Genomic DNA, 26,612 nt, shown 5'->3' with positions numbered 1-26,612 from the left:
CTAGGCTTTCCCCTACGCTTCACACAAGCACTAAATGAGGAAACAACCTGCTGAAGGATTTAAACACTGATAGCAATAATCAAAACTGCAAAATGCCCATAAATAAACCTAATGTGTAATCTGTTTAAAAAAAAAAAATTTAGTACATTATTAAGCAGATAAGTACAAACAAATATAAAATCATCAAAAAATGCTAGGAATGTAAGCATCATCTAAACATCTAAGCAATAACATCAGTAGCTGAGGACGTGGTAAAAAAAATTAACTCCAAATTAAACACATATTTATATGAAATACAATGTATGTTTATCTTCAGGACTAGAAAGTTTTAGATGACACAAGATGGACCAAATTGATTTTGAAGAAAAATATCTCCAGAGCAAACCAGTGTTATTTGTGAAAGTTGAATTTTCTTTCCTGTCTTGTTCCTTGTAGGACACATGAGTCATACAATATAGCCAAAGGAAAAACTGCAACTGCTAACACCACATTAGTAAAGTATGAAAGGGAAAGACACTTTTCTTAGCATTTCAGCCTTGTCATTTCCAATTTTCTGCTCTTTGGACATGCTTGTATTCAAATTCTGGAACATCTATTCAGCATATCAATCCTAATTAGACAATCTGGGTCTGGAAAGGATGAGAGCTGGGTCATTTGCATAATTTAATCATAAATACTCAGTGATACATATTTCCAAATGCATTTGTACAATTATCTTTTCATCCTTGGGGCAATGGTATTAATATGATTAGGCAATATTTCTGGAAAAAACAGACAAGTATGCACTCTTTTTAACTGCAGCTTAGGGCGATATGAAAAATTAATTAATTTCTGAAGAAAATCAATTTCTGTACGTGACCACATTAGACATTGCTAAACCAAGACACAAAATCCTCTCTCAATCAGAACATTTTATCATCCCTTTCCAAATTCTGATTATGTGAATGTTTCAATAATAAAACTGTTAGCTTATTTAAAATTATCTTAATAAATAGGCATAGAAGTAACTATGTTTTTCATATTAGTGTGATAGAAATTTTATTTTAAACATGCATTATTTGACCAGTCAATAGGAAACCTTATCATTTGGTCTGAATTCATTTTATGTGATCTTTTATTAATGTACCTTACACCAATTGCATTCAAGGACAGGAGAAAATAAATCTGTCCTGGAACTGTTACCTCAAAAACTGAAATATACTAACCTAAAACATTTTAATTAATGGAGGTCTGTTTCCTTATTTGTTTCACTATAAAGAATTAGATAAGGTACTCCTTCAAAAAAAGAATACTCATTACAAAAATATTGTGACATATGTGGTATGCAGCCAAGCACCCAGGTGGCTAATCTCATTTTTAGAAGAAAGCTACTGCTTTGTATGTTAATTGGTGCAAAAAAAATTACATTTATGGTTTTATATGTACCATCTTTATTTCTTCTCAATCAACAGAAAAAGTAGAAATTACTGCATGCAAATGTTCAATATTCATTTAATTTGCATGAAGGTGCTTGAACAATTTTTTTATTCTAACAAGCTCATTTTTCATGCGTTTTGTCTTTCATCCTAATCTAGCATCTGTCATTCCTTTTTGAAGTTATTATCGGCCCAATTCCCTCTTGGACATGGTTGCTGGGTGACCGGTATCTTAGCACCCACTTTGACAGGAACAGATGTGAATCTGATCAAGAGATTTCCCATGAGTACCTGAAATCACAAACAACTTTCGTGAAAAACAAACAGGCTCGCTGTCATGGTCCCTCTCTTAACCTCCTCCCCATCCCCCACCCAAAAAAAGCACCAGAAAGTTATTGGAGAGCTATTCAGTGCCAGTTAAGGATGGATTATTATTTTGCAGGTGCCTAAATGCATTTCTGCTCATTTCTCATTTCAAACAGAAACTCATAGTTCTGAGCTTTAATAATTAACCTATAAATACTTTGAAATGTGACTGTTTGTATCTAAGGGTCACAATCCTCTAAACATTTCTACGTTCCTCTCCGCATGAGCAGTCCCATTCAAAGCCGTGGGATTACTTACGTGAGTAAAGTACCATTATATGGTGAGGTGTCTACAGTTTCAGGGCCATGTTTTATAAACTGAGAGCTCACATTTTGATTAATGATACTTTATTTGATCAACAGTACACTTCTATTATGGGTATCTATGAAACCCTAACAAATCAAGATTCTGCTTGATATTCTATGTAGGCACCAATCCTGCCAATACTTCAGTAAGGGCATAATTTTATTCAGAGAGGCCAACTGAGACTCTGAAATCAATAGGCCAACTCACATAAGTAAAGTGAAATATGTGTTTAATCGTTGGCAGGATCAGGACCTTTAAATGTAATCTAGCCCTAATATGCATTGGTGCATGTGGTATAGAGAAAAATTGGCAGGAGACTGGTTAAATATCAGTTACATTTTGGAGGAGACTAAGTAAATTCCTCCCAGGACAAATAAATTCCTAAAGAAAACTTTTAGTCAGTTTAATGTAATAGAAATTAGCAAAAAATAAACAGAATTAGTCCATTTTCCCTCGCAATTATACTTGTACTTCTTTTCTAAATATGCAAAATGGATCTTTGTTTTGATTTATTATACCGTTGCCACATTTTCTGACACTAATGTCCTATTCAGAGCTCAGTATCATGCTCTGCCAAGGAACAGGTAAAGTCTTTGCAGGTCAGCTTTCTACTGGAGGAGTAATCAGCAATACAGAAACTGGGTATATACTAAGCATAACTTATTTTATTTATGTATGTACCCCAGTTATGGAATGGAGGTAGTCAAAGCACATTCAGTCAATTCCTTCTTTCAAGCATATAAGATCAATACAGATCTCCAATTTCCAGGGAGCAAGTCTGCCTCAATAAATATTTTAATCAGAGACCAAGCAGAAAACAAACTGTCTTTTTCTTTCATAGATTCCTTCTGAGACACCACTGCCTTGCACAACAGAAAAGTAACCAAAATACAATATTTGATCCCAAGACCGAATGTTTGCTCATATACAAAGAGAAAGAACATGAAAAACTATCTGTATCTTCACCACCAGGTGACAGTTGCCAAAGCAAAACATTATCTTTTACTTTGTCTCACCTATCTCTTGTATTCTGTAACACCACTACCGCCACAGCTCCAATCACATCCTGTCAGTAGTCTTCTACAAACTCTTTGAGACAGATCTGTTGCATCTTATATATGTGTACGGTGCATAACACAATGGCTCTCCACTCCTAAAGGGGCTTCTGGACAATATTGTAAAATAAATAACAATGGAAGAAAGGGCAGAGAGAAGAAAAGGGAGAAAAAGGAAACAAATTTAAGAATCCCTGGATCTGAAATCGCCCCTTTGTTTGGTTTACTTGCTGAACCAAATAACAAGGGGTTCTCACCTGGATGCTTCTAGAGTCTCAGAAGAAATACATTTCAATCAAGTTACAATAATTTTGCATGAACTACTAATCTTACAAGTTTTCTGTCATTTAACATTAAAATAATAAGAGAAGAGCTTACAAGCCTTCAGTAATGTCAGATCCAGCCATGTACCTTAATCTGACTCTAAGTCCTAAACTTCCTGCTAACCCAAATCCAAGTATTATTTCTTCTGTCAGACTCAAGAATTGAGCAAAACAAGCAACAACTGCTGGGGGAGAATTTTCCAAGTACAAAGTCCAGTTAGGTCTTTTCCTCTCAAACAAAAATCAGTTAAGGTGTAACTATCATTAGTGTCTTTGAAAAATGTCCTCCTCTAAGCAGGCAGGATATCAACTCTATAAAATAAACAAAGCAGTGGATGACATCACTAAAAACTCAAAACATCAGAAAAAAGATTGGCTTAAAAGAAATACTGAGAAAAATGAGTTTTGTGTATCATTGTAATCACTTCTGTGTGTCTATTATAAATGACTAAATAATTTGTCTTTTCTCATTCACAGCAAAGTAATTGATTTGTAACGGAGGGGACCATATGACTTGCCTCCTTTTCCTATCCCGGCCAAATGAGGAAATGGCCTTAACAATAGCCAGAGATATGTGCTGCCATTAGAACTGTTTTTTGGTTTCCAGACTGGGAAGGAGAAAGTTTCAGCAAATGAACAAACCAAACAACTTCCTCAGCTCCCTTTTTGAAGTGGCAGAACTGTTCAGGGTTGCAGCTTCTGTATATCACAGCTCCTATTTCTCAGTCCATAGCCCTCCCTATTCAAGCCAGGGCAGTTACTACAAAACTACGGTAGCCAGAAAGCAGAGGCTGAAAACTCCACAGACCTAGTTCTGGTTTTAGGTCATATATATCTGGGGACCATCAGCTCAAATGTTCCGCTAACCTCAATTGTTGAGGAAGTATATAAAGAAAGATGCAGTCTCTCAGATAATCAGGGCTGAAAAAGTGTCTATCCCTAGACAATGTGCCTCTATCCCTAGAAACAATTAGACTTGCATTGCTACTTGTGGCCAATATCAGCTTTGAACAATGTCTTCCACTTTGGAAAGACTGCTTTGCAATAGAAAAATATCTTCATTGAGAAGTTGAAAGGTTTGCACAGACTCTATGGGATAAAAATTGCTGAGGCAAATTTGAAATGAATGGTACATTCAGTTTGTTAAATAAATCCAGTTCCGTGGTAATTTTATTTTGTTTTAATTTTGCTGTGTAAGCACTTAGGTCAAGATATTCAAAAGCAAACACCTTACTCCTGCCTTAGGTAGTAAAGTCCATCATTTTGTGACAATTGACAATCTCAGAATTGCCACTAAGTGCCACCTATGTTTACAACAGAAAGCACATGCAAAGTCACCTCAGTGTTCAAGGCAGCATAAAGTAACTGAACTTTTTGAAGTCCTATTTTAAATGGAAGCATAAGCAATCTCAAACTAAGTATTACCCTACCTATCTAAACAGCAAAACCCAATCCTGCAGGTATGTTTTGATCACAGTGACTTATGCAAAAGACAGGCAGAGGTACATAAATGTGTGTCCTACTCCAGAATAATTTAGTGATTCAGAACAGGGATTTGAATCCATATTCTGGGTAAATGTCCTTACTACCAAAACAATGGACACTCATGAGAAAGCTTCTCTCATTATGAAATTAAGCTGTTCCACTTTGTATAAATAATAACATCTTTATGGTATAGGGTCTTGAGCCTCTTGTATCCCAGAATGCCCTTATTACCAGACCATGCAGTCAATTTCTCTCTCTTTCTCCCTCTCTAGCAATATATGATGACTATAACTACTGACTATTCAGGGTCTCTCTCTCTTTTTGGAAACTGGAAAATTGGGCTTAGATACCTAATTCCAGGAAACAGTTCATGGTTCAGCATTGTAATGTCTAAGTACCCTTGAGGATCTAGTCCATAGTGAATGCATTATGTAGTCTTAAATTTTGCATCTTAATTATATCAAGATACCAGAAGACATTGTAAAGTACAAGGAACTGTTAAATATTAGAAGCATGATCCATGCATAATGTAAAGCAAGTTTCTAAAAATATCTACTAACTAAATTTAGTAGAAAAACAGGTGTTGGGAGGGAAATCAAATTTGACCCACAAGTCTCCAGTATTTAGAAATGAATTGGGATCAGTTCATTTCCTTCCCATGGGGTAACTTGTATAAATGTAATTCTATGGTTTCATAAAACCAGGTCAAGTTTCTGTCCCTTGGGGTCTTTTGGCAATTTTAAGCATGGCAGCACTGTTCTTGGCTGCAAGTTCAAATCTGCATGCATCTTGGATTGTGAAAGGAAACAATTAGCTGAGCAGAAGAGAGACAGCCCTCCTTGATCACAATACACTTTCCATAAAGAAAAGCATCTAAGATGAAATTAGAATTCACAAAATATAATTTGCTCATTATTAATTTTTTTAAAAGCTTCTACCTAACTTTTGCCAATGAGAGTGCATTTTTCAGCCCTGTAAAATAAATTCTCTTCTTTCAACAAATAGAATAAAGCACAGAACACATGACCTTTATCCAACAGCACTGCCAATCACTTTAACTGGAAGTTTACAGATATAGGGACTGTTCTGGTATATTTTGCAGGAATGGATCATAATGAGTATTATTTTAATTTTACAGATGGGTAAAATGATATAAAAGGGGTTAAAGGAACTTCTCATAAAGAGTTACTGGCAAAGTTGAAAATAGCAACAAGAGAGTGCTGGCAAACCTACAGCTACAAGGTCATACAAACACCACTTCTCCACCTCTTCTGTTACATTCCTGTGCCATAAGGTATGAAAAATCAACTAATTTATGCCAGATACCTGGGTTGGTAAAAACATGAACCCCTTGGAAATCCATTTAGTACTGTGGTTCACCCCATTTTTCTTGAAAACTCCAGTCACTATTGCCCAAACTCCCTTCAACCACCAGCTCTCTTTTGCCATTTTTCTTCTTCAAACTAATTTCTCACAATGTACATAGCTGAACAGCTTAGACCAGTGGTGCCCAACCTTTTTGCACAGAGGGCTGGATGGATAGTGCCTGACCCATCCACGGGCTGGATTCAGCTGGTGACCCTGCTCTGGTAACCAGGGCAGGCTCAGCAGGCCCCCAGTCATATGGAGGGATGTGGGGGGCAGACTGGCCCAAAACATGGCCCAAGGGAAAGGAATTTGACCCAAGCCCCATGGAGGGGAAGGGGTGTGGCCCTGCCCCAATCCAGAAGCACGGGGGAGGGCACATGGACTGGCCCCAAGGGGGAAGGGAACACACATAGAACTTGGGGTTTGGGAATTTGGCAGTAGGAGAGGGTGGCTGTCAGGGAGGTTGGCTGTATTAATGGCCGCTGCTCCACACCATCAAATTTCCCAACTCATGGGGTTCCCCATGATGAAACAGCTCCACGGGCCATATTTGGCCTGCAGGTTGGAGACTGAGTACCCCTGGCTCGGACCGTGAGAAAGATACATCTTGGGCCACAGAGAGAGAAAAGGGGCCAATTAGAATAACTTCATGTGTAGCCCAAGATTTATTTGACTGAGATGTTACACTCATGTCTCATGGACTCCCAGGCCCATATTTAATAAAAGAACAACTCTGCCATCCTTCCCATCTGTCAACGATTTATATAAACCTATACTTTGAGCAATAATGTAACAGGACCCTGAAAAGCCAACTAACTGCGTTCCATACCCAAAAATCCCATGTGACAGAGAAGTAAAATATGGCTTAACATAATTTTGAAAGTACCCAATTGCAATTTAATTAAATCATTTTCAGGTACTTCAACTTTCTAAGTGAAGTACTAATACCAAACAACCTGGATCAGGATGTACCCCTAGATTGCAAGCAGACCTCTTAGTCTATGCCAAAAGGTGGTTCTGACCTCCTCCTTTACTACAGTATGGGAGGCACTCTGCAGTTTGCACCTATGCTGAAGACAAAAGTAAGAATATCATTAAGCTGAAATAAGCCTACCAGTTAGCATCATATCTACTATAAGACAGAGTATAAAAGCAGGTAAAGCTAGAGGGAAAAGAAACTGATTCTTTTTAGGTTAGTCAGTGAAAATCTGGGCAACTGGGTTGCTTACAATAGCATTAGTCCAGATTTACATTGATATAACTGATTTTAGGATATAGTTATGAAAAGTTAAATCAGGTTTAACTATTTAAAAACCAAATTTCCTTTTTATTTCTTTTCCCATCTGCTGTTCCCTTTTTACCCAGGCTTATCACAATAAACATGGCATAAAAATGAAAAATATTTTTCCAGTGATAGTTCTAACTACCTACTTCTTGGCTTGGCATAGTATTTCTATAGGCCGTATTAAAAAAAAAAATCTAACTGATTAATTACCACTAAGATTAATGGAACTATATTTTGCCCATTTAAATGTGTGATAAACTGAAAAAGCACTATGATTTCTTGCATTTAAACTTTAGAAACTTTTATTTTTACCAAACTGGTAAAGGCTATGAGTAAAGGGTTAACACTGCTAATCTAAAATCAATAGTAAAGCTTTTATTTCTTGAATTACAACAATACAGAGAGGAATAGAATCATAAGAGAGGACATGATAGCAGTCTTCAAATACTTGAAGGGCTGGCATAAAGAAGAGGGAAAACACCTTTTTTCTCTTGCTGCAAAGAGTGGGACATAACCCAATGGCTTGAAGTTGCAGCAAAACATACCTAGCTTAGATATAAGAAAAAACTTCTTCACTGTTAGAACAGGGAGACAGTGGAACAGACAGTGGAACTGCCTAGAGAAGTTGCAGATTCTCCATTACTGAAGGTGTTCAAGAAAAGGCTGGACAGCCACTGGCTGGGGATGATCCTGGGCATAGTTATGGCTATGTTCTAACTATATTTCCCTTGCTTCTGGGATTTGCTGGTTGCCACACAGGTCTGGAAAGGAATTCTCCCTGCCACTCCTCTGCTTTGAGTAGGGTTTTTTTAAGCCTCCCTCAGAAACATTGGGTGTTGGTTGCAGCCACGGCTGGGGATTTTGACTGGGATATGCCAATGCCCCTGCTGGAACTAAAATGCAGAGGTTTCTGGCTAGATGGTCTTGCTTCTCTGCTTAAGGTCAGGAAGGAATTTTACCCTGTGGTCAGATGGGTACAGACTGTAGAAGTTTTTGCCTTCCTCTGTAAGGGATACGGCCTTTTTCCTAGGATCTCTAACAACCTCTACAGAAGCAGAACACTGTACCTGTGGCAGGTTAGGGTGTTATGTTTTGTGTTGTGTCAGGGTTCACTATGTAGTTTTGCTAGGTGGTTAGACAATGGATTCATATAAGATGATTTGGATAGGGATGATCCTGCCTCAGACAAGGGGTTGGACTAGATGTCCCTTCCAGCATTTACTTTCAGCAGGTACAGATGCAGGACCCTTCCAGGACATTCTATGATAACATTTGCAGTAAATACATCCCTAAATAAAAGACCAAAGGCCTCCTCATAACTGGGAGCATTATGCCTGTAATATTAGGCCTTGAAGAGTAAGGTTTAAAACATGTGAGAGCAAACAAATCCTCAAAATTCTCTGAATCATTCTAATGATCCTAGGGAAAATCCCCAAAATGCCATAACTCATATTATGATTTGTCTATCCACCAAAGTTCTCACTGTGTTCTCATCACCTTAGTAACTGTGGAAGTAGCTACTCTTTTATTTTCTTTTATCATTAGGTATGTTAAATCTGGCCTTCTCTAGCTATAAAGGAATAACGGGACTAGGATGTTTAAAAAGCATTAATTAAAGGCACATTAATGTTTCTTTAAAAATTGAAAGGCCTATTCTGTTTCCTTGAAGTCAACATTAACATTCTAAAGGGTGCAGGACTGAAATCTTTTCTATCACAACATTGCCATGAATCCCTACAGCAAATTGGAAAACAAAATCATTAAAAAGTTTAAAAGATAACATAATTATATTATTCTATGCAAAAAAACCCTACAAACATAAATAATTATATTATTTTATTTTATGTAAAAAAACTACAACCAAATTTTTTTTTAGTTCTATAAAAAATGCACAGAGATCTCTGAAACATTTGATCTAAGAATAGGCAAAGGACATAGGCATGTGCTAAATTTCAAGCATGGGATGAGTCCAACTGAAGGCACAAAGACGGTTCACTTTCTTAAGGATAGTGTATGCAAAAGTCTAATGGGCAGATACGAAGTTTTCAGTGTAAAGACCATAACGTTTATTTTATATTTCTACAGATGTCTATGCATAGAAATCATAGAATTGTAGAAAAATTATGGTTGGAAGGGACCTCAGGAGGTCATCTAGTCCAACTCCCGGCTCAAAGCAGAACCATTCCCAACTATATTATTTCATCCAGGGCTTTACTGAGCTGGGCCTTAAATACCTTGAAGGATGGAGATTCCACCACTGCTGTAGGTAACCTATTCCAGTGCTTTTCCCCCTCCTAGTGAGAAAGTTTTCCTAATATCCAACCTAAACCTCCCTTGCCGCAACGTGAGACCATTCCTCCTTGTTCTATTATCTGCCACCACAGAGTCCAGTCTAGATCCATACTCTTTGGAACCACCCTTCAAGTCATTGGTGATGTGTAGGGGGTCCATGTGCACCTGCATGCACCCCCTGAGGTTAGTGGTGTACCCCCTATGAAAATCGGCACTGGCGCTGCCAGCGGCATCTGCGGGTCATCACCACTCACCACCACATTCCCCCTCATCACGGACCCCACCAGCAGCATTTGCAGGTGGTCTCTGATCACCACTGGCCACTGCTGATGCTGCCAGTGGCATCTATGGATGCTTGCCATGCCTCCCCCCCGCCCCCACCAACACCACCATGGCCACCTGCAAGAGCTCCCCACTCACTGCTGCCATGCCCCTGCTGCCAACAGCACTACCTCTGCCTGCAGGCAGTCACTATGCCCTTCCATCCTCTGGAGGCACATGTCATTCATGCTTCAGGTAGTTAAAGGCTACTATCAAATCCCCTCTCAGCCTTTTCTCCTGTGGACTAAATAAACCCAGTTCCCTTAGCCTCTCCTCATAAGCAGGGATCCTGGTTTTCTCTGATTAAAAAAAAAAATCTGCAATTTTCAAAATTAAAAAAAGACACCCAAAATCCACATTTTCCATGATTAAAATGAAACACCACTAATATATTTATATATGTGTGTATGTGTATATATATGCATGTGTGTATGGGTATAGCGTTTCATTTTGATCATGGAAAAATGTGGATTTTGGGTTAGTTTAAAAAAAATCCCCAATTTTTGGTTTATCAGAGAAAACCAGAATCCCTGCTTATAAGTCATGTGCCCCAGCCCCCGGAACCATTTCTGTTGCCCCCTACTGGACTCACCAACTTGTCCACATCCTTTCTATAGTGGAGGGCCCAAAACTGGATGCAGTACATGACATGCAACAAAAAGGATTTTTTTCACACCAAATCAAAATCAAGTTAATTATTAGATATTCATTTATACTTCTGGTGGTCAGTAAAGGCCAACTCCTATTTTACACTGCATGACTCAATGTCATGTATATAGCTGTGTAACTTAATTTTCTGGCACTTAAATACAGTTTTCTGTAGAACATTGCCTACATTAGCATGTCGAGCATGCTCATTAGGATTGCACTATAACCAGGCATCTGCCTGAAGAAATAAAATTGACTAGTGCATGCATAAGGTCAGAAATATCCTGAAATATTAGTCAGACAAAAACCATGACTAGTAAGCATTTGGTCATGAGGTGAAACTGAGCACTTCCACCTTTTAGCCCAACAGCCTAGCAGTTAGGCCATTTATCTGGTAAGTGGGAGGCATAGATTCTAGGCCGCCATTACCCATAGGGTGTTTCCTAGCAAAGTGCTATAACCCCTAGGTCATGGATCAGGCATTGATTACCAGACCCATCCTTAGCTCTCCTCTTGAGGCACATGAGGAGGAGAGAAGTGGAACCAAGAGGAAGAATGTATGGCTCAATGATTTGGATGCTGCCCCAGAAGGTGGGAACTTGCCCACTAGTGCTTATCTATTTTATCCAATTAATACTAAATGTAAGGTAGAGTGGTAAGAGCACTTTTCTGGGAAGCAGTAGGTGCAGGTTCAAGCCCTCTCAGAGGGAAGGGGGCCTAAAACCTAAGCCCCCTGCTCTCTAGGCTCTAGGGTTAAAAGGTGTGAGGGGCTGTCCTGCTGACACCATATTACTTTCAGCTGGTACAGATGCAGGGTAATTTCCCGACAGGGAAAACAGAATCCCAAACTATATATTGGCACTTATACACAATGTACACACCACTTAGGCATGCTAAGTGAAATACGATTTAGATGTAATTCTATCAAGCAATCAATTAAATTATTAATTTTATATTTTATAGTTCTATTTTAACTTTATACTTTACCTAGGTTTAAAAGATTACAATCCCAAATAGCTTATGTAATGCATTTTAAAGAACAGTTAAACTATTAAAAAGCCATGTCTAGATTAATTATAAGGTTTATAATATATAGCTTTTACATAATGCTTAAAATTCAGTAATTTTATTGTGCTTTTTCACTCAAGAAAAATCCTGCTATAATCTTCTATTAGGAAATGCGCCACATGGAATCAAACTCGAAACACATATAATTTAATACTAGTCAATTTTTTAATTCCTTTTGCAATTCTTGTGCAATAATATTCTTTGTGACTGCAAATTTTCACTTTTTTCCCCCTGTCAAGGTATTGCATTTTTTCCTAAAAGTAAGCCTTACTTTTGATGTTATGCAACAATGCATAAATACCAAGCACATTCTGAAAACAGGCTTTTGTTTAAATGTGTAAAATGCATATTATCTGCTCTGACTAAGTGCACTAGCATGCAAGAGACTTTATCTGTTCGGAGTTATGCACTTCAGTCATGACATCACGATGCAACAAACAAGTGGCTGTCAATTATGTAAAATATCTGTACGAGTCATATTTAACAATGTCTTTCTTCTCTTCCCTCTCACCCAATTCTGCTGCCAATGTTTACTATTCTCAACAGGTAACAAGAACATTTGTGTTTTGAACCTTGTTTAGTAGTCTACCGTAAGAAATAACAGCAGTAGGTGCTTAGAAGTTAACCTCTTATTTTAGCAACTTTTATTCCAGTTGTGCACATGTATAATGTGCAAAGCAAAGGTAACCCCAAAGCCTAGCTGAAATCCAAGCTTGATTTGGATCACAAAGAAAAATGATCACCTGTATGGGCCGAATTTAGCAACTTGGTTAATTAAGAGCAAAATTTAAAAAGAATTAAAGATGAATAAAATTTTGTGATTGAAACACCCTCTTATCTTAATGGAGAGAGAATTCCCATTTGGTGTGGTGAGGTGCACAGGGAAATCATAATTGCACCTGTTCCACTCTTCCTAGATTGTCGATAAATGAGTGATTTCAACCTTGCAGTATGCATAAAATCTCACTACTTGATACTCTGAACAAAAATTATAGTTCTCTAACTTCAAACAATATAATTTACACAGACAAGCTATACTTGATCTTACCCATAAGGCAACAAAAATTATTTACCATAGCTGATGAATTCTCTTGCATTGAATGTGAGCCTTTAAACTGATATTAAACAGAAAGTTATGTGGGTACTGTTGTTCATAAAAACAAGAGGTACAAAGAATTCTTCACAAGGTCGTATGCTCAAAACTCTAAAATGTTTTATGAAATCCAAGCAATAATTACCAGGATTATTAAAAACAAAACTAGAATTTTGAGAGGATTTGTTTATTCTCATTAACCATCCAAAAATGCAAACTTTAAGAAAACATTACGCATTTAAACCTCAAAAACATAACTTAAAGCACTGTGAAATTAAACATACTTTATAGGTCCATTTATTTACTCATTACTTAATTAAGAAGTTTCATTGGATTTGGTAGGCTTGATTATATGAGTAACGGCTGCAGGTTTGGGAGCTAAATGTACAAACACAACCTCTCACTAAAACCATTTTAAAAAACCTTGCACTGCATTTATTCACTGAAAAAAATGTGCTTTTTTTTCTCCTTTTCTTCTATCAAATAAGTGTGGGTTAAAATGACGAACCCAAAGAAATTCATAGTGAATGTCAAAACTCCATATTTAAGATGTCATATTCACCAATAAATTGCATTTCTTATGAAACCAAGCATCAACAATTGTTATTAGATAGCCCTGGCTGGGCACCGTATCAGATAAATAACAAGAACAAGGTGAATTTAGGATGAAGTTACTCCAGGGAGTCAATCTTCTGGCTTTTATCACATAAAGTTATAGCCTCGCCTTTAAGTATAAAAGACTGTGTTGTTTGGAGAGGAGGGGAGAAAAGTTAAATAAATTATAGCGATAATAGAGAAAGAAAAAAATCCTTCATAATGTACATGGAAGACATTATCTATATATGAATTAACTCTGAATCATAATAGCTTTTTGCAGATGACTCTTCAGTGCTATCATTTAAATATGTATTTAGGCAACTAAAAATTTACTGTCAATTCATATTATGTCAGTCCACATTACGGTACTGTTACCGTATGCACATTTAAAGATTATTGAAAAAATTACTGCTCATGTGCAGTACATAATTTGCAAAAGGTTAATAACTTAACTATTTTGAAACAATGAATGGAATTCATTCACAATATAGAGCATATGCCCCAAAAGTTATTTTTAAACAATCCATATTTAAGTTATACAGAAACAGAATAAATCCAAATCCAATAAAACTAGTGCCATTATTTAAAATAGACAGATACTGTGTTGAGCTTGGAATTCATTGGTACTGGTAACTTTAATAAAGCAGAATATTTTCAGTCTGGAACTACACACGCCAACTTCAGCCAGAAGTGAATCATTACAGACAAATTGTAAAACTCTCCCATGAAGACGTTATAGTTGGAAGGCTAACAGAGACCTACCTGCCCCAGACTAGCAGACACTGCCATAATAATTTCATGTGTCAATAATGTAGTTCTGGAACTAAAGGATTAAAATTGGAAAATGCAGTACAGGTGTAAGTGTATAAATATATCCAGTGTATCATTCTTCATTTTTATTGTATGTTACAGCACATGCATTCTTAAATTCCATGGTTCATGTGTAATGCATTTCAGATGATGAACCAAACTGACAGGGAAAAAATGGTCAAAATGCTTCAGTAACATAACCAGAAAAGACTGAAAAAATATTAAGTAGTAGCGAAACAAAGTTACTGTTTCCAAAAAGCATTCAGAACACATACTGGGCTAAATGACAAAACCGTGTTTCACATACAAGGATTAAAAATAAATAAAAGTAAGTACCCTCTAGTCTACCAGGCTAGTAATTTACTAAAAATACCATCCCTCTGGAAATAGTGATTCACCCATACAAAATTAGGATTTTAACCAATAGGGGGCATTATACATAAATAAATGGTATTAAATTTTATTTAAAACTTTAAATCTACTACAAGAATATGGCCATTTTAACGGGGAATTTGTTTAAAGTAAGAAGGTTTGGAAGTTGTATTTCATAACTTATCTATAACAATTCTAACCTCTAGCAATCATCATGACTGAATAAAATCGAGTACCATGGCCTTTATCCTGTAAATACTAGAAATAATTTCAAAGACAGTAGGATAAGAACCTAAATCTGAATTTTACAACTAATGAGATAGTAAAAGTTTTTAAAGGAAAAGAACACAAAACCCTTACTAACAAACATGCAAAGGTATCTCATTTGTTTCCTTCCATATGTTCATTATTCCTATTCAATTCTCTTAATAAGAGTTACTAAAAATGTACGTGTGAGAAAAGGTTATATTTCTTCATGCAATCTATAGCTTATCTCTAAAAATATTGCAAAAAGAGCTGCATAATTTTATGTACACTAACATTATTCATACCTATGTCAACTAAGATAATGATAAAGTTAATCAAGCTGCATGCTTCAAGATAAAGATAATCACCTCAGTGGGTCAGGAGGAAATTTCCTGCATGACCACCACCAGTACTATAAATGCTCATGTGTGTATGTATCTGCACATATCACACAATTGACTAAGTATATTCAATGAGAAGGAGTATTGCCCCCGCCAAAGTATCAGATATTGGTCTAGTGCCAGAGACCAGATACCAGAATGAAGGGATGAAGTCTAGTCTACAGTAATTATTATATTCCAAAGATCTTACTTTCTAATTATAATCTTTACCAACTAATGAAACACTTATGAACTGGATATAAAAGGTTGGAGAGCTTGGGGGTAGGGGGTAAGGGGTGGGGGTGTTGGCAGGGGTAAGTTTTAAAAAGCTATCTTCCAACCTTTTAGACTTTCCTTGAATTTATAGATACTACCCATTACCTTCTAATCTTCCAAAAGACCCCTTTGTGTATAAAACCTAGAATGCTTTAACTGCGTACTATCTCAGCAAATTGTAGCATGGTATGGGAACTTATAAATTTGTATGAACTGATCTGTGGTATGTAATCTGCTTCTTGCTGACCTGCTCACCAAAAACATACCTGAACTATAGTAACTTCCAAATATTTAGACAGAATATTTTTAAGAAAAGTCAAATAGGCAAACTAAACAGGAATGCAGCATTCTCTACACATGAACATGCTATTGCAATCTATTTTGAAAGGTGCAAAAGCTAACAAAAATGAACTGGTTTTACTACAATATAAGTCAAGCTTTGGACATAATTATTTTCAGTTCTATACCCTGCTGCTTTGCTACACTCAGAAAACAATTTTTCACATTTTAAATACTGCTACCAAACAATACTTAGGATCCTTCACTTTTACTAAGAACTCTGTGAACTCATTCAAAACCATATCCTCATGTCAGAAAAGATTAACATATACTGGCCACAGGAGGGAGGTCAGAAAAAAGCATGCCTTCCATCTCTACTCATAAAGGACCTGATCCAAAGCCCAGTTCAGTGAATGGAGAGATTGCATGAGGAATGGCAAAATTCCACAACAAGAACTCTGGAACACAAGAGACTAGGAAACAATCATGAGGGTAGGTACCAGGTCGTTAATCGTATGCAGTTAACATTCAATGGATAGTATACTATGCTTTGTTTCATAAATAACTGATGTAAGCTGACTAAATTTGGCTTGACAACCTAAAATCTTTTCAAGGTTTTTGCCTTTACACCTCTCCTTTTGCTTGGCAGCAGGCTTTCTATCATCTCTCCAAAGATTCTCATCCATGCCAATCCCGCTTCATCATAGTTTTGTATAAAGTCCTGATAGCTATTTCTGGAATTTATGTTTGGTGACTAGCGCTTTCTGTGGAGAAGACATAAGCAAAGGTCAGGATGAATGGGAAAAAAAGAATTGCCTTCCACACTAGAAAACTATTTTCCAATGATTTAGAGACCCTATTTAGAGAAAGGTTCTTTGAATACTATTGTTCTTATTATTATTAGGTTCACAGATAAAAACAGAAACCAATTCACTTTGCAAACTGACTTGTAAGTTAAGTATTCAAGAGAAAATTCCCTGACATGTTATTGATTTGTTTTATTGATTTTTAAATATAGCAATATTGCAGTTAAAATTAACCATATTGCTGAAAACAAGCACTTGAAAAACTTTTCAAATCTTGAGACTTCAGTTTAAGACTTAAGGTAAAACTTGTAAATATGAAATATCTTTTCAACCAGATAGGTGCAAAATTTAAAAAGTCAAGTTCATTTAAATATGTGTTATAAGTATTTGTCATCACAACAGATGCCTAACTAAAGCGTTTAGATTAATCGAATGAGATTTTACACAAGACAAATGAATAGCTTTGTTGAAATCCACATCTGATTGAATAATGTATTAACCTTGACTAAGTTGTAAGCATCATCTAAAAAAAGGAACAGAGTGTGGTACTCAAGTGTGTCAAATGACTGATACAAATATAGCGGTGATAAGGTATTTTAGATGGTGTGGATGTAATATTTTATATACTGGGATGGAGTTTGCTCTTATATTTTCAATCACAATAATAAGTAAAATATCAGATAAAGAACAGAGTAACTGTTAGCTTATAAAAGGAAATTTAAATTGCTAGATCCATAACTTCAACATTTACAAAATTACATTAAAGTTACAAGCAGTTAAAACCAAGCCAGAGTAAGTCACACACAAGAAAAAAGATTAGAAAGTAAATAGAGTTGTATGTACTAGTGGGGAAATCCACGTTGCCAAAAGTCAATGAACTACTCCGCTTCACTCATATATACTGTAAAAATACAGGGTGCACAGATGCCATAAACCCTTCCCATTATTTTTCTGGGGGGCATATCCTGCTTGCCGTGTGTGTGTGTGTGTGTGTGTGTGTGTGTGTGTGCGCACACACATTATATATATATATATATATAAAAAAAACCACACACACTAATTTCTACCATGTCTGATTACAGCACAACTGTCTCCTGAGGCTGTTGAAGCACAGTCAGTTTTGCAGTGCTGATGTGCTGTGACCCTGGTTTTAATCATGTTCCCAAATCATGTTACAACCCAACAAATGTACACAGATTTCCCCTCAGAGCTAGGCTATCCTGTTTTTTAATGTTGTGTATTCTTTAGTAGATATATGCACCTATACAAATGTCATCCCAACAGTATGTTACTCATTTTTCAAACTCATTTTGATTCTACCACCAGCCAAAATCTCTCTAGCTCCCAAAAGGTTTCCAAAGTAGTTACTTAAGTTCCTCTAGAGCAAGTTTCCTTCTTGTCCCCCTACATATTCAGATGCTTCAATAATCAATCTACAACTAAAGACCAAGTGGAAAGTGCTTTCCTTTGCCTTGCCGTGGGCTAATGAGTCCAACTCCCCCCAGCTAATTCAGAGACCGAGTCACACCCAGACACTGTACAACAAAATGAACAATTCTCCACGTGCTTCTCTTGCTGCACTTTAAGCAGCCGTCATAATAATAATAATAGTAATAATACAGTAGTAGTACTAGTAATAATAATAGAAAGTGAAATCAACCCAAGTGATTAGGTGAAAGAGATGATCTGGTGTTACAGAAAAAAAAAATCTTTGGCACTGACTATAGTCTCTTTATTGGTCAAGCTGAGCCACTGTAGAAAGTTTCCCACCAAGGCCTGGTGTCTTGGTGTCTTTCTGGAGTTAATGACAGACTGGCTTTCATTCTTTCATATGGATCACCCTGCCTGTCCAGTGTAGACAGCAGAGGAGCACTGTCAGCAGGTGATGGTGTATTTAAAGCTGCTTAAACCCAGAACCCCACTCCACCCCCACTACCACCACCCCCAGCACCCAAGGGCCTGGCTGAAGTGAAGACACTTGTGAGCCCTCTGTTCTTTATAGCGGGCACCTGGTGCCCCCCTTTCCTTTGCCAGACGCATGCAACCTGGGCACTGACAGATTTGGGGATAATAGCCCTAACCCTCCCCATCTCACCCTGCACTTTTGAAGCAAGCCATGCTTGAGGAAGGGTGGTTGTGCCCGAAAGCTTGCAAAGAACAATTTTTCCAACTGTAGCTGGTCTAATCGAAGATGTCCCATCTTCCTGAAGAACCTTGTCTGCCTCTGGTATTTCAACAGGAATTTCCTCTTTTATCAGATCCCCCCCACCCCCAGCACCGCTAACTGTGCCAATTTTAGACCGGCTGCCTTTGTCTGCCTCTCTCAGCTGTTGGGGGGGGGGGGATGCCCTGCTCTGCTCTCTCCTCAGTACCCACAAATCCTGCCCCTCGGTCACCTCCTGGTTGTCCCCCCCACTCCATACTGCTCCCCCCTCCAGGCGCTGTGTGACCCCCCTGGGCACACAGAGGCAGTGGGGGGGGGGTCCCACGTGTAGACACGGGGCAGCTCAGTGGCAGGAGGGGGGGGGAAGCTTCCCGCATGGGAGTCCCCTCCCTGCCTGCCCGGCTCTGGAGGCGGGGAGGGGGCGAGCGCACGCCGCCCAGGGCGGGGAGGGGACACACAGGCTCCACTCGCTCAGTGACACCGGGAAGAGGCGCGGCGATGGCCCGGGCTGCGTGTGCGAGGCTGGGATGGAGCCGGGATGGGGGGGGAGGGGGAGCTCAGCGTGGCTCTGTGTGCGCGTTTGCATGGGGGCATGTGTGTGCATGTGCATGGGTGCGGGTGTACACGGCTGTGAGCGTGCACAGGTGTGCATGCGTGTGAGGGTGCATGGGTATGCGTGTGCATGGGTGCGGGTGTGCAGGGGTGCGGGTGCGTGTGCGCGCGCGCGCCTCGCCTTTTACCTCGCGTTGGTGCAGTCGTTGTAGAGGGTCTCGAAATCCTTCCTGGAGATGAGTTTGCAGCGGTTGACGCCGGGCTGGATGGCCCCCAGCCCCCGCAGGATGCGGACCTGCTCCACGTTGCACACCACGGGCGTGATCTCCAGCCGCTTCAGCTTGGTGTAGACCGTGTGCAAGCCCCCGACCAAGTGCTTGAGGAAGAGGTCGAAAGCCTGGGGCAGGCAGATGAGCTCGCAGCCCTCCACGGTGAAGGAGGCCACCTTGGCCCCCCTCAGATCCACCATCTTGCACTCATTATTCTGGGGGGTGTTCTCCACCGGGGACGGGGTGGAGTACACGGGCTTGCCGGGCAGGCTGCCCCCGGCGCTGGGCGCGCTGGCGCTGGGGGCGGCGGGGCCGGGGCCGCCGGCGGTGCCCGCGCTGGGGCTGCAGCTGCTGCTGCCGCCGCCGCCGCCTCCGCCGCCGCCGGTGCTGCCGCTGCCGCCGCCTCCTCCTCCGCTGCCCGCGCTGGCGGCGGCGGCGGCGGCGGTGCTGGAGGTGCCCGCGGCCGCCGCGGCTCCGAGGGGCTCCGGCCGGAACACGCTGGTCCCCGACGCGGCTGGCGGGGGAGCCACGGACGGAGACGGCGACGAGGTGGCCGACGACGTGGTGGTGGTGGTGGTGCAGGCGGCAGAAGTGGAGATCGGAGGCTGCGGGGGGACCAGCTGGGTCGGCGGGATCAAGGCAGCCGGGACGGCCATGGTCACATATACGGAGCCGGGGTAGGGCGGGGGGGAGCACAAAGTTGCCACACACACGAGAGAGAGAAAGCAAGAAAGAAAGAGAAGGGAAGGGGTGGGGGGGCGGGGAGGGAGAAGGGCTGGGGGGGGAGAGGGACCCCCAAACCCGGAGAGCAGAGGGCAGAGAGAGAGAGGGGAAGAGGCGCACAAAGTGTCCCGCCAGCGAGGAGGAGAAGTCCGCTCCCGGGGCTGGGGTGCAGGGGAGAAGAGAGGGAGGTGGGGAGGGCAGTTTGTTTTTGTGGTCCTTTTGGCTCTAGCACCGCGTGAAAGAGGAAGGTGGGAAGGAGGAGGTTGGAAGGACTTCGGTTCTCTCTGGCGAGCACATTGATCAAAGATTGAGAGGGGGAAATGACAGAGAGAAAATGAGCTGGGGGAAAAAAAAGTGCTGGCTTGCTGCTGCCGCTCGCTGCTCGCTCGCTCGCTCTCTGGACGAGTTGTTGTTGTCACACGGTGCAGAGGGGAGGAGCTCCGGCAACTTGAAATACCCTTTGAAGCAGGCAAAAGCCTCGCTCACTAGTATTAACCCAAATTATCCAACCAGCAACCCGGAGCAAAGAATCAGAGAGAGAGAGAGAGAGCCCTCTTCCTCCTCCTCTTCATAAACCGTTAGATTACATGTTTCATATTTCATCTCATCAGAGACGAGATGCAATTTCCCAAGCCCTTCCAAACAATCGCTTGTCAACACCATTTTTAAAAAATGTATATAGAGAACATTTCAAGCTTTTCTTTGGAAAAAAAAAAGAAGAGAGAGAGAAAGAGAGAGAGAGAGATTAAACTGCGTCTCTTTCAGGGCATGAAAAGGAAGGGTGGGGGGGCAGAGGAAACTTTGCTCGGTCACCCATCTCCCACCGGGTGGGAGAGGAGCAGATCCACTTGCAAACAAAGCCCGGATCGTGTGTTGGTCTGATTTAGTTAGCTGTGCGCGCATTTCTTTCTTTTTCTTTGAGTTAGTTAGTTACGGGTGCATGTGTTTAGTTTAGGTAGTGAGTTATGTGTGCATGTATTTATCTTTGGTTGACTTAGTTTTGCGCGCATTTCTGTATTTATCATTATTTATTTACTTATCAGCTATTATTTATATATTTATTTTGAGGGCCCCCCCCCCGACAACAAACGATGCCAAATTGGCAGGGCTGGGCGTTTAATAGCGAGAGCCGCCTCGTTTTATCGCCAGATCTCTTTGTTTGTGCGGACAAGTTGTAATTGCCTGGAGCGCCAAGCACTCCAGAAGAAAAAGCCCAACTCAAGCGGCTCCCGAGGACTTCCTGGCGAGACCGGGCAGTGGCGAAGCAAAGAGCGCCAGGCACCGTGCGGGGCGTGCGGGGCTAAAGCGGGCCGGTGCCCAGCTGGGACGGGGCAAAGGCACGCTCGCCCCTTTTGCCTCTGGGAACTTTTTTGATCACGGGTCTTTCTCACTTTGTGTCTTTCGAGTGTATAAAAGCTCATTCCCATTCTCGCATGATTTTTGTTTTCTCATTACATTTATATATATATATTTATATACATATATATATATAGCTCGGCATGTTTGGCTAAAATGGGGCAGCTGCGTTCATTAGAGCAAGGCTGAAGGAACTTGCCATGTTAGAGAGCTGCAGCTGAGTGCCTACTCCCACCCTGTTGTGTCTAGGTATTGCAGCGGCCGGTGAACAACAGGTGACTCCATAGCACGGATCCAACTTTGATCTTTGATACTCACCAGGTATCAGTGTACAATTAGCTCTTGCGCTTGCTCACACATGCGCAGTCGCTAATTTGACAGCCTGTGCAATCCGGCACACATCTGAATATCCAGGCCCCATTTATGTCCTAATATCTAACCACGACAAGGTTTAAGGATGGAGGTTTAGGGAAATTTCCCTTTTTGATTAAAAGTTTGGCAGTGTTGTGGGGGGGTCTCCCTCCGTGTATTTTGGTGACCTTTCTATGTTTAAAATAACCTTTGCTAGAAATGCAACGTTAGACTGGGCATATAAGCATCTAAGCTTTATATAGCTGCATATAAAGCTTAGATCCGCATATGAAGCTTAGATCTGGAATGTACTCTCCAAATTATAACAACTTGTCCCTCAGCCTGTTTCAGAAAAAGTGTACTATTTATATGAGACATGATTCATGGGGCTGCACATCTCGATGTGTGATAAGAATCTTAATTAAAGTAATTCTGTACATGGGAAATTTCCACTTTTTTCAGATTATCTCAAGCTATTCGCTTGCTCTTGCAACCTGCTTCCTCGCCACGTTAGGTTGTTTTCAATCAAATGTTTTGAATTTTCAGTACCAATGCCTCCCAATAGCGAATCTGTCATTTCCTCCAAAAACTCAATTACACTAAAATGAGCAAAATTACTTTTTCTTAAAAAAAAGAAGAAAAAACCAAGTGATTATCATATCAATGCTGGCACCTTGTCTACTAACACTGGCACGGAGCAGTTTTAAATAGCAAAGCTAAGACAAAATCAACAGAAAGTAAAAGAGGGTGGCAGAAAAACGTTAAATACCTCGACAATTGCAAATAAAGGTTTGGGTTTTTTTTTTTTTTATCATTTTCATTTGCAAAAGACTGACTGCCCAGATTCACTGTCTTTTATTTATTTGCCTCAGCTCGTCCTTCTGCATTTCACTCTGTCCTGCACGACATATATTCATAAAACATACACTTGAGAAATTTCATGCGGAACCAAACGTGTGGAGTCGCCATTCATTTAAAGTTTCAAATGAACTCGGGATTTCAAAAATAACCCAAACCTGCCAGATCCTGGGTTCTTTCTCTGCCCTACAATATGATCCACGACTGTCCTTTTTGGTTTTCTCCTGTGTGCTTTCATGGATCCGTAAATCCGTCTGTTGCCAAACAGTTTAAAGAAAATGTAGTTTGAAAGGTTTTACTACCACAGGTTTAGGTTAACGGTGATCGTTTCAGGAAACAATGGGATTAGACACCGAGAAAGAAAGAGATGTCTGAAAGGTTCAAGGATCTTCAAAGCTTTGTGTTTGGTCGGATTGTAACAAACTCCAAGAATTGTAGCAAACTCCTGGATGTATTTTCACAGACACACATATCTCCACTTCAACAAATAAGGACATTGCTCTCTTCCTCTTTTCAAACTTTTTTTTTCCTTCCACGGTGCATTTTATTACTCATTGGCCCTTTCAAGTCATGATATTGTTACACGCTTCCTTTATTTTTCCCAGAATTTATATCAGCAAAACTCAAATTACTGTAACTGATATTTGAAAATTCTCCCTGTGTCAAGTGAAGACTTATGATGCTGAAATCAATAAGCCTGTTTAAAATTCAAAGACCTGCAAATCATTCTGTTTGTCCTTTGATAGGGCCTGGGCTGATTAAAATGCGACCAAGAAAGCTTAATTGCTGCACTAATTAAGAAGTCTTTAATTTCTTTCCTGGAATATTGTTTGAAGCAGAGCTTCTCTTCCACTCACATAACTGTTCAGGGCAGGGATTCTCTTCTTTTCCCTTTGACCATTTCAGGGAATATACTAAGGCAGTAAGATGAATAGGTAGTTATGATTATTTATTACTTTAAAAAAACCCCCACCTGCTACGGAGCTGTTTTTTTAAAGACTAGTTCTGAAGGCAATTGTAAGGCAAAAAAAAAAGGAGTTAGAAAATGCATCGTAGCTATTACCTCTTAAATACCTGACTGATGGGGTCAATCCCCCTCCCTCCTGGCTTAGTTGTTATTGATATATAAATATTTAAATATAGCCGGGCGAACAGCAAATACTTTCTCCGGGACTCTGTGTAGAGCGGATTGGGATGAAAGGGGTGGGGGCTGTAGGACAGGATGGTTTTTATGGCTGGGTGTGTATCGCAACATCCAGTTCACGAACTATCTGCATTTGCTCTTTTATTTCCTTGAGAAATGCACTTCTCTGTTCCAGCTCGTCTTATCCTAGTCTATTGACCTATTTTGTTCACCGATTTCTCAAGTGGGGAAACTTGACTAAATGATTTCACAAAGCTTTCTGGGTGATCAATACTCATTTTTTAGGTTTAATCATGCTGCATTATAATTCTGGCAAACGACTGCAGAGCAGAAGACTCCGCAAAAACAAGAGGTTATCGACAGAGGGGAGGCAAGTTTGGTTTTACATCTTGCAGGTCTCGCATAGAGTTTCTTTCAGGAGCTACCTGTTATTTTGCGAGGGGCAGGCACAGAGGGACACGTCCCCTTCCTGGAGGTACATGCAGGGTTACAGAAATGCAACATAATGGGGTCCTCCTCCCCCTCCCCCGAAGATATTTACTAAACATTGAAATACTTATTGAAAATAATAATATGTGCATTTGAAGTGGTTACAATAACAAGCAAACAGCTACTGCCGTGCTGGGTTATTTTATTTTTCGTGTTTGTTGCATTATAGCCAAATTAGCATGGACTTTCCCCAACACATCCTGGATTCCTTGCAGTGACAGGACAAATAGATAACATACTTAATAGATACAAAGCGAGATTTGCCATTCCGAGCACGACGTCACGCTAATTATGCTTCCTCTAATTGAAAGCAAGGTTTGCGGGACTCTGAAATTGCTTTCAGGACCTTTTTTAAAAAAAAATAAGAAAATAAGAAAAAATAATGAAAGCGCGCCAAACGGGGATGGCAAAGCTTTCAGGCTTTCGACATCTATTGGAAAAAAATTAAATGAAAAGTGGAGTTTGGTACAAACAGTGCCCCGGAGCAAAAAAAACAAACAACAATAAAAAAAACCCCACCAAAAAAACAAAAAACCCCCCAACTCACACTAGATTTTCCAGTCCAGCCATAACACAAATCAATTCGAGCACACTTCTATGGCCAGACTGCCAGATTGTTATGACTGCTAATTCACTCAATCAAACAGTGCATTAGCACACCCGGCACAAACAGCTTCAACAATAGCATCCACTTGTGAGCAGTCCACAATTAAAGGTGGGAGCGCCGGGACAGGATCCTTGTTGCATGGCATGAGAATTGGACCTGGGCTAAGCGTTTAACCACGACTCCTCGTATACATCACAATGTAAAAAAAAAAAAAAGAAAAAAGAAAAACCTTAAAGAAACCCAAACAACCCCCCCCCCCCGCAAACTTCAAAAGTCCTTTAAAATCACGGCTAAAGTTTTGCGTAAAGTCTCCTGGGCTTTTATTTAAATGCACTCTCTCAGTTGGAGAGTGCAAAATAGCATCGCAGTTATGGGAGATGGGTTGATGCCGAGCTGTATAGTTTGCCAGCACGCCCTGCTCCCCCCACACCCCTCCTTCAGTTTGGCTGGAGACCACAAGGACCGCATCTCCCGCGAGTGTAATCGCCCCCCACCTCCCCGCCGTGTTAATCGCCTGCGTAAAAGGAGCAGGACGGAGCCCCCAGTGGGGATCTCCAGAGTCTTCCCTTCAGCCCCAGGAGCAAGGCGAGCGGCGTGTGCGGCGCGGATGCTGAGGGATGCTCTGGCCAAGGGCAGGGCTGGCTGGGGTCCCGCTCCCCCACCCGCAAGTGTCTGCAGACTGGGGAGGCTCCTTTCCCTGCTGCATTTACAAACGATTGAAAATCAAAGCAGAAAGCGCGCGCTGCCCCTAGCTGGGGGCGGGAGCGGCGCTCTTCCAAGTGCGGGGCTGGAAATCGCGGAGCGGGCGCTGGTTCCCGCGCCGGGAGGGAACCCGCTTCCTCGCGGGCCCCGCCGCCGGCCCAGGTGTTCAGTCCCGACCAACAGGTAGGGCGGGCAAGCCCTCCGAGCACCAAGGGCTCCGGGCAGCCTGCTCCCTCCCAGCCCGGCAAACTGCCCCCGGAGCCTCCGGGGCCGGGCTGGCCCGCTGCTGGCTCGGCTTCCCCCACGTCTGGCCAGGGAGCGAGCCCCGCTCCACCCGACGCTAGGACTGCCGACCTCCCCCCCACCCTGCCAGGCTGCCCCCGCTGCCCGGGCAGCCCGCGGAGGGCGGGCTCCGTGCGGGGCAGCAAAGGTGTCCGCCAGCGCGCAGTGGGTGAAAGCACCCTAACCTCCGCACCATCCACACCACCTCCGCTACCCACACCCTCGCCACCACCACCACCAGCCACGCCCCCAGTCACATCCCACATTCACCCCCCGCCCATCATCCACGTCCCGCCCCCCCACCATCCACATCCTCCCACACCA

At 41.1% G+C, this 26,612-nt stretch overlaps 1 protein-coding gene and 1 long non-coding RNA gene across 8 annotated transcripts in view; both read right to left on the bottom strand.

Moving 5' to 3' along the window:
• The window catches only part of DACH1 (dachshund family transcription factor 1), a 538,134-nt gene extending 516,564 nt beyond the window's left edge, over nt 1–21,570 (bottom strand). For all 7 annotated transcript variants that reach the window (XM_090024542.1, XM_090024521.1, XM_090024531.1 and 4 more), the window contains exon 1: nt 19,696–21,570. In XM_090024542.1, the coding sequence (XP_089880668.1) occupies nt 19,696–20,432 (737 nt within the window). In that variant the 5' untranslated portion in view covers nt 20,433–21,570. The remainder of the gene's footprint in view (nt 1–19,695) is intronic.
• LOC149874917 (uncharacterized) lies at nt 577–3,603 on the bottom strand. Its single transcript, XR_016438767.1, has 3 exons — nt 3,400–3,603; nt 3,104–3,252; nt 577–1,706 (listed from the first exon to the last, which is right to left on the bottom strand). It is a non-coding gene; the product is annotated as an uncharacterized LOC149874917 (long non-coding RNA).
• Nucleotides 21,571–26,612: the final 5,042 nt, after the last annotated feature.

The sequence above is a fragment of the Crocodylus siamensis genome, chromosome 1, assembly GCF_052110815.1.
Source record: "Crocodylus siamensis isolate JL-2025a chromosome 1, ASM5211081v1, whole genome shotgun sequence".
Classification (NCBI taxonomy): domain Eukaryota; kingdom Metazoa; phylum Chordata; order Crocodylia; family Crocodylidae; genus Crocodylus; species Crocodylus siamensis.
This window is presented reverse-complemented; position numbering and strand designations above follow the sequence as displayed.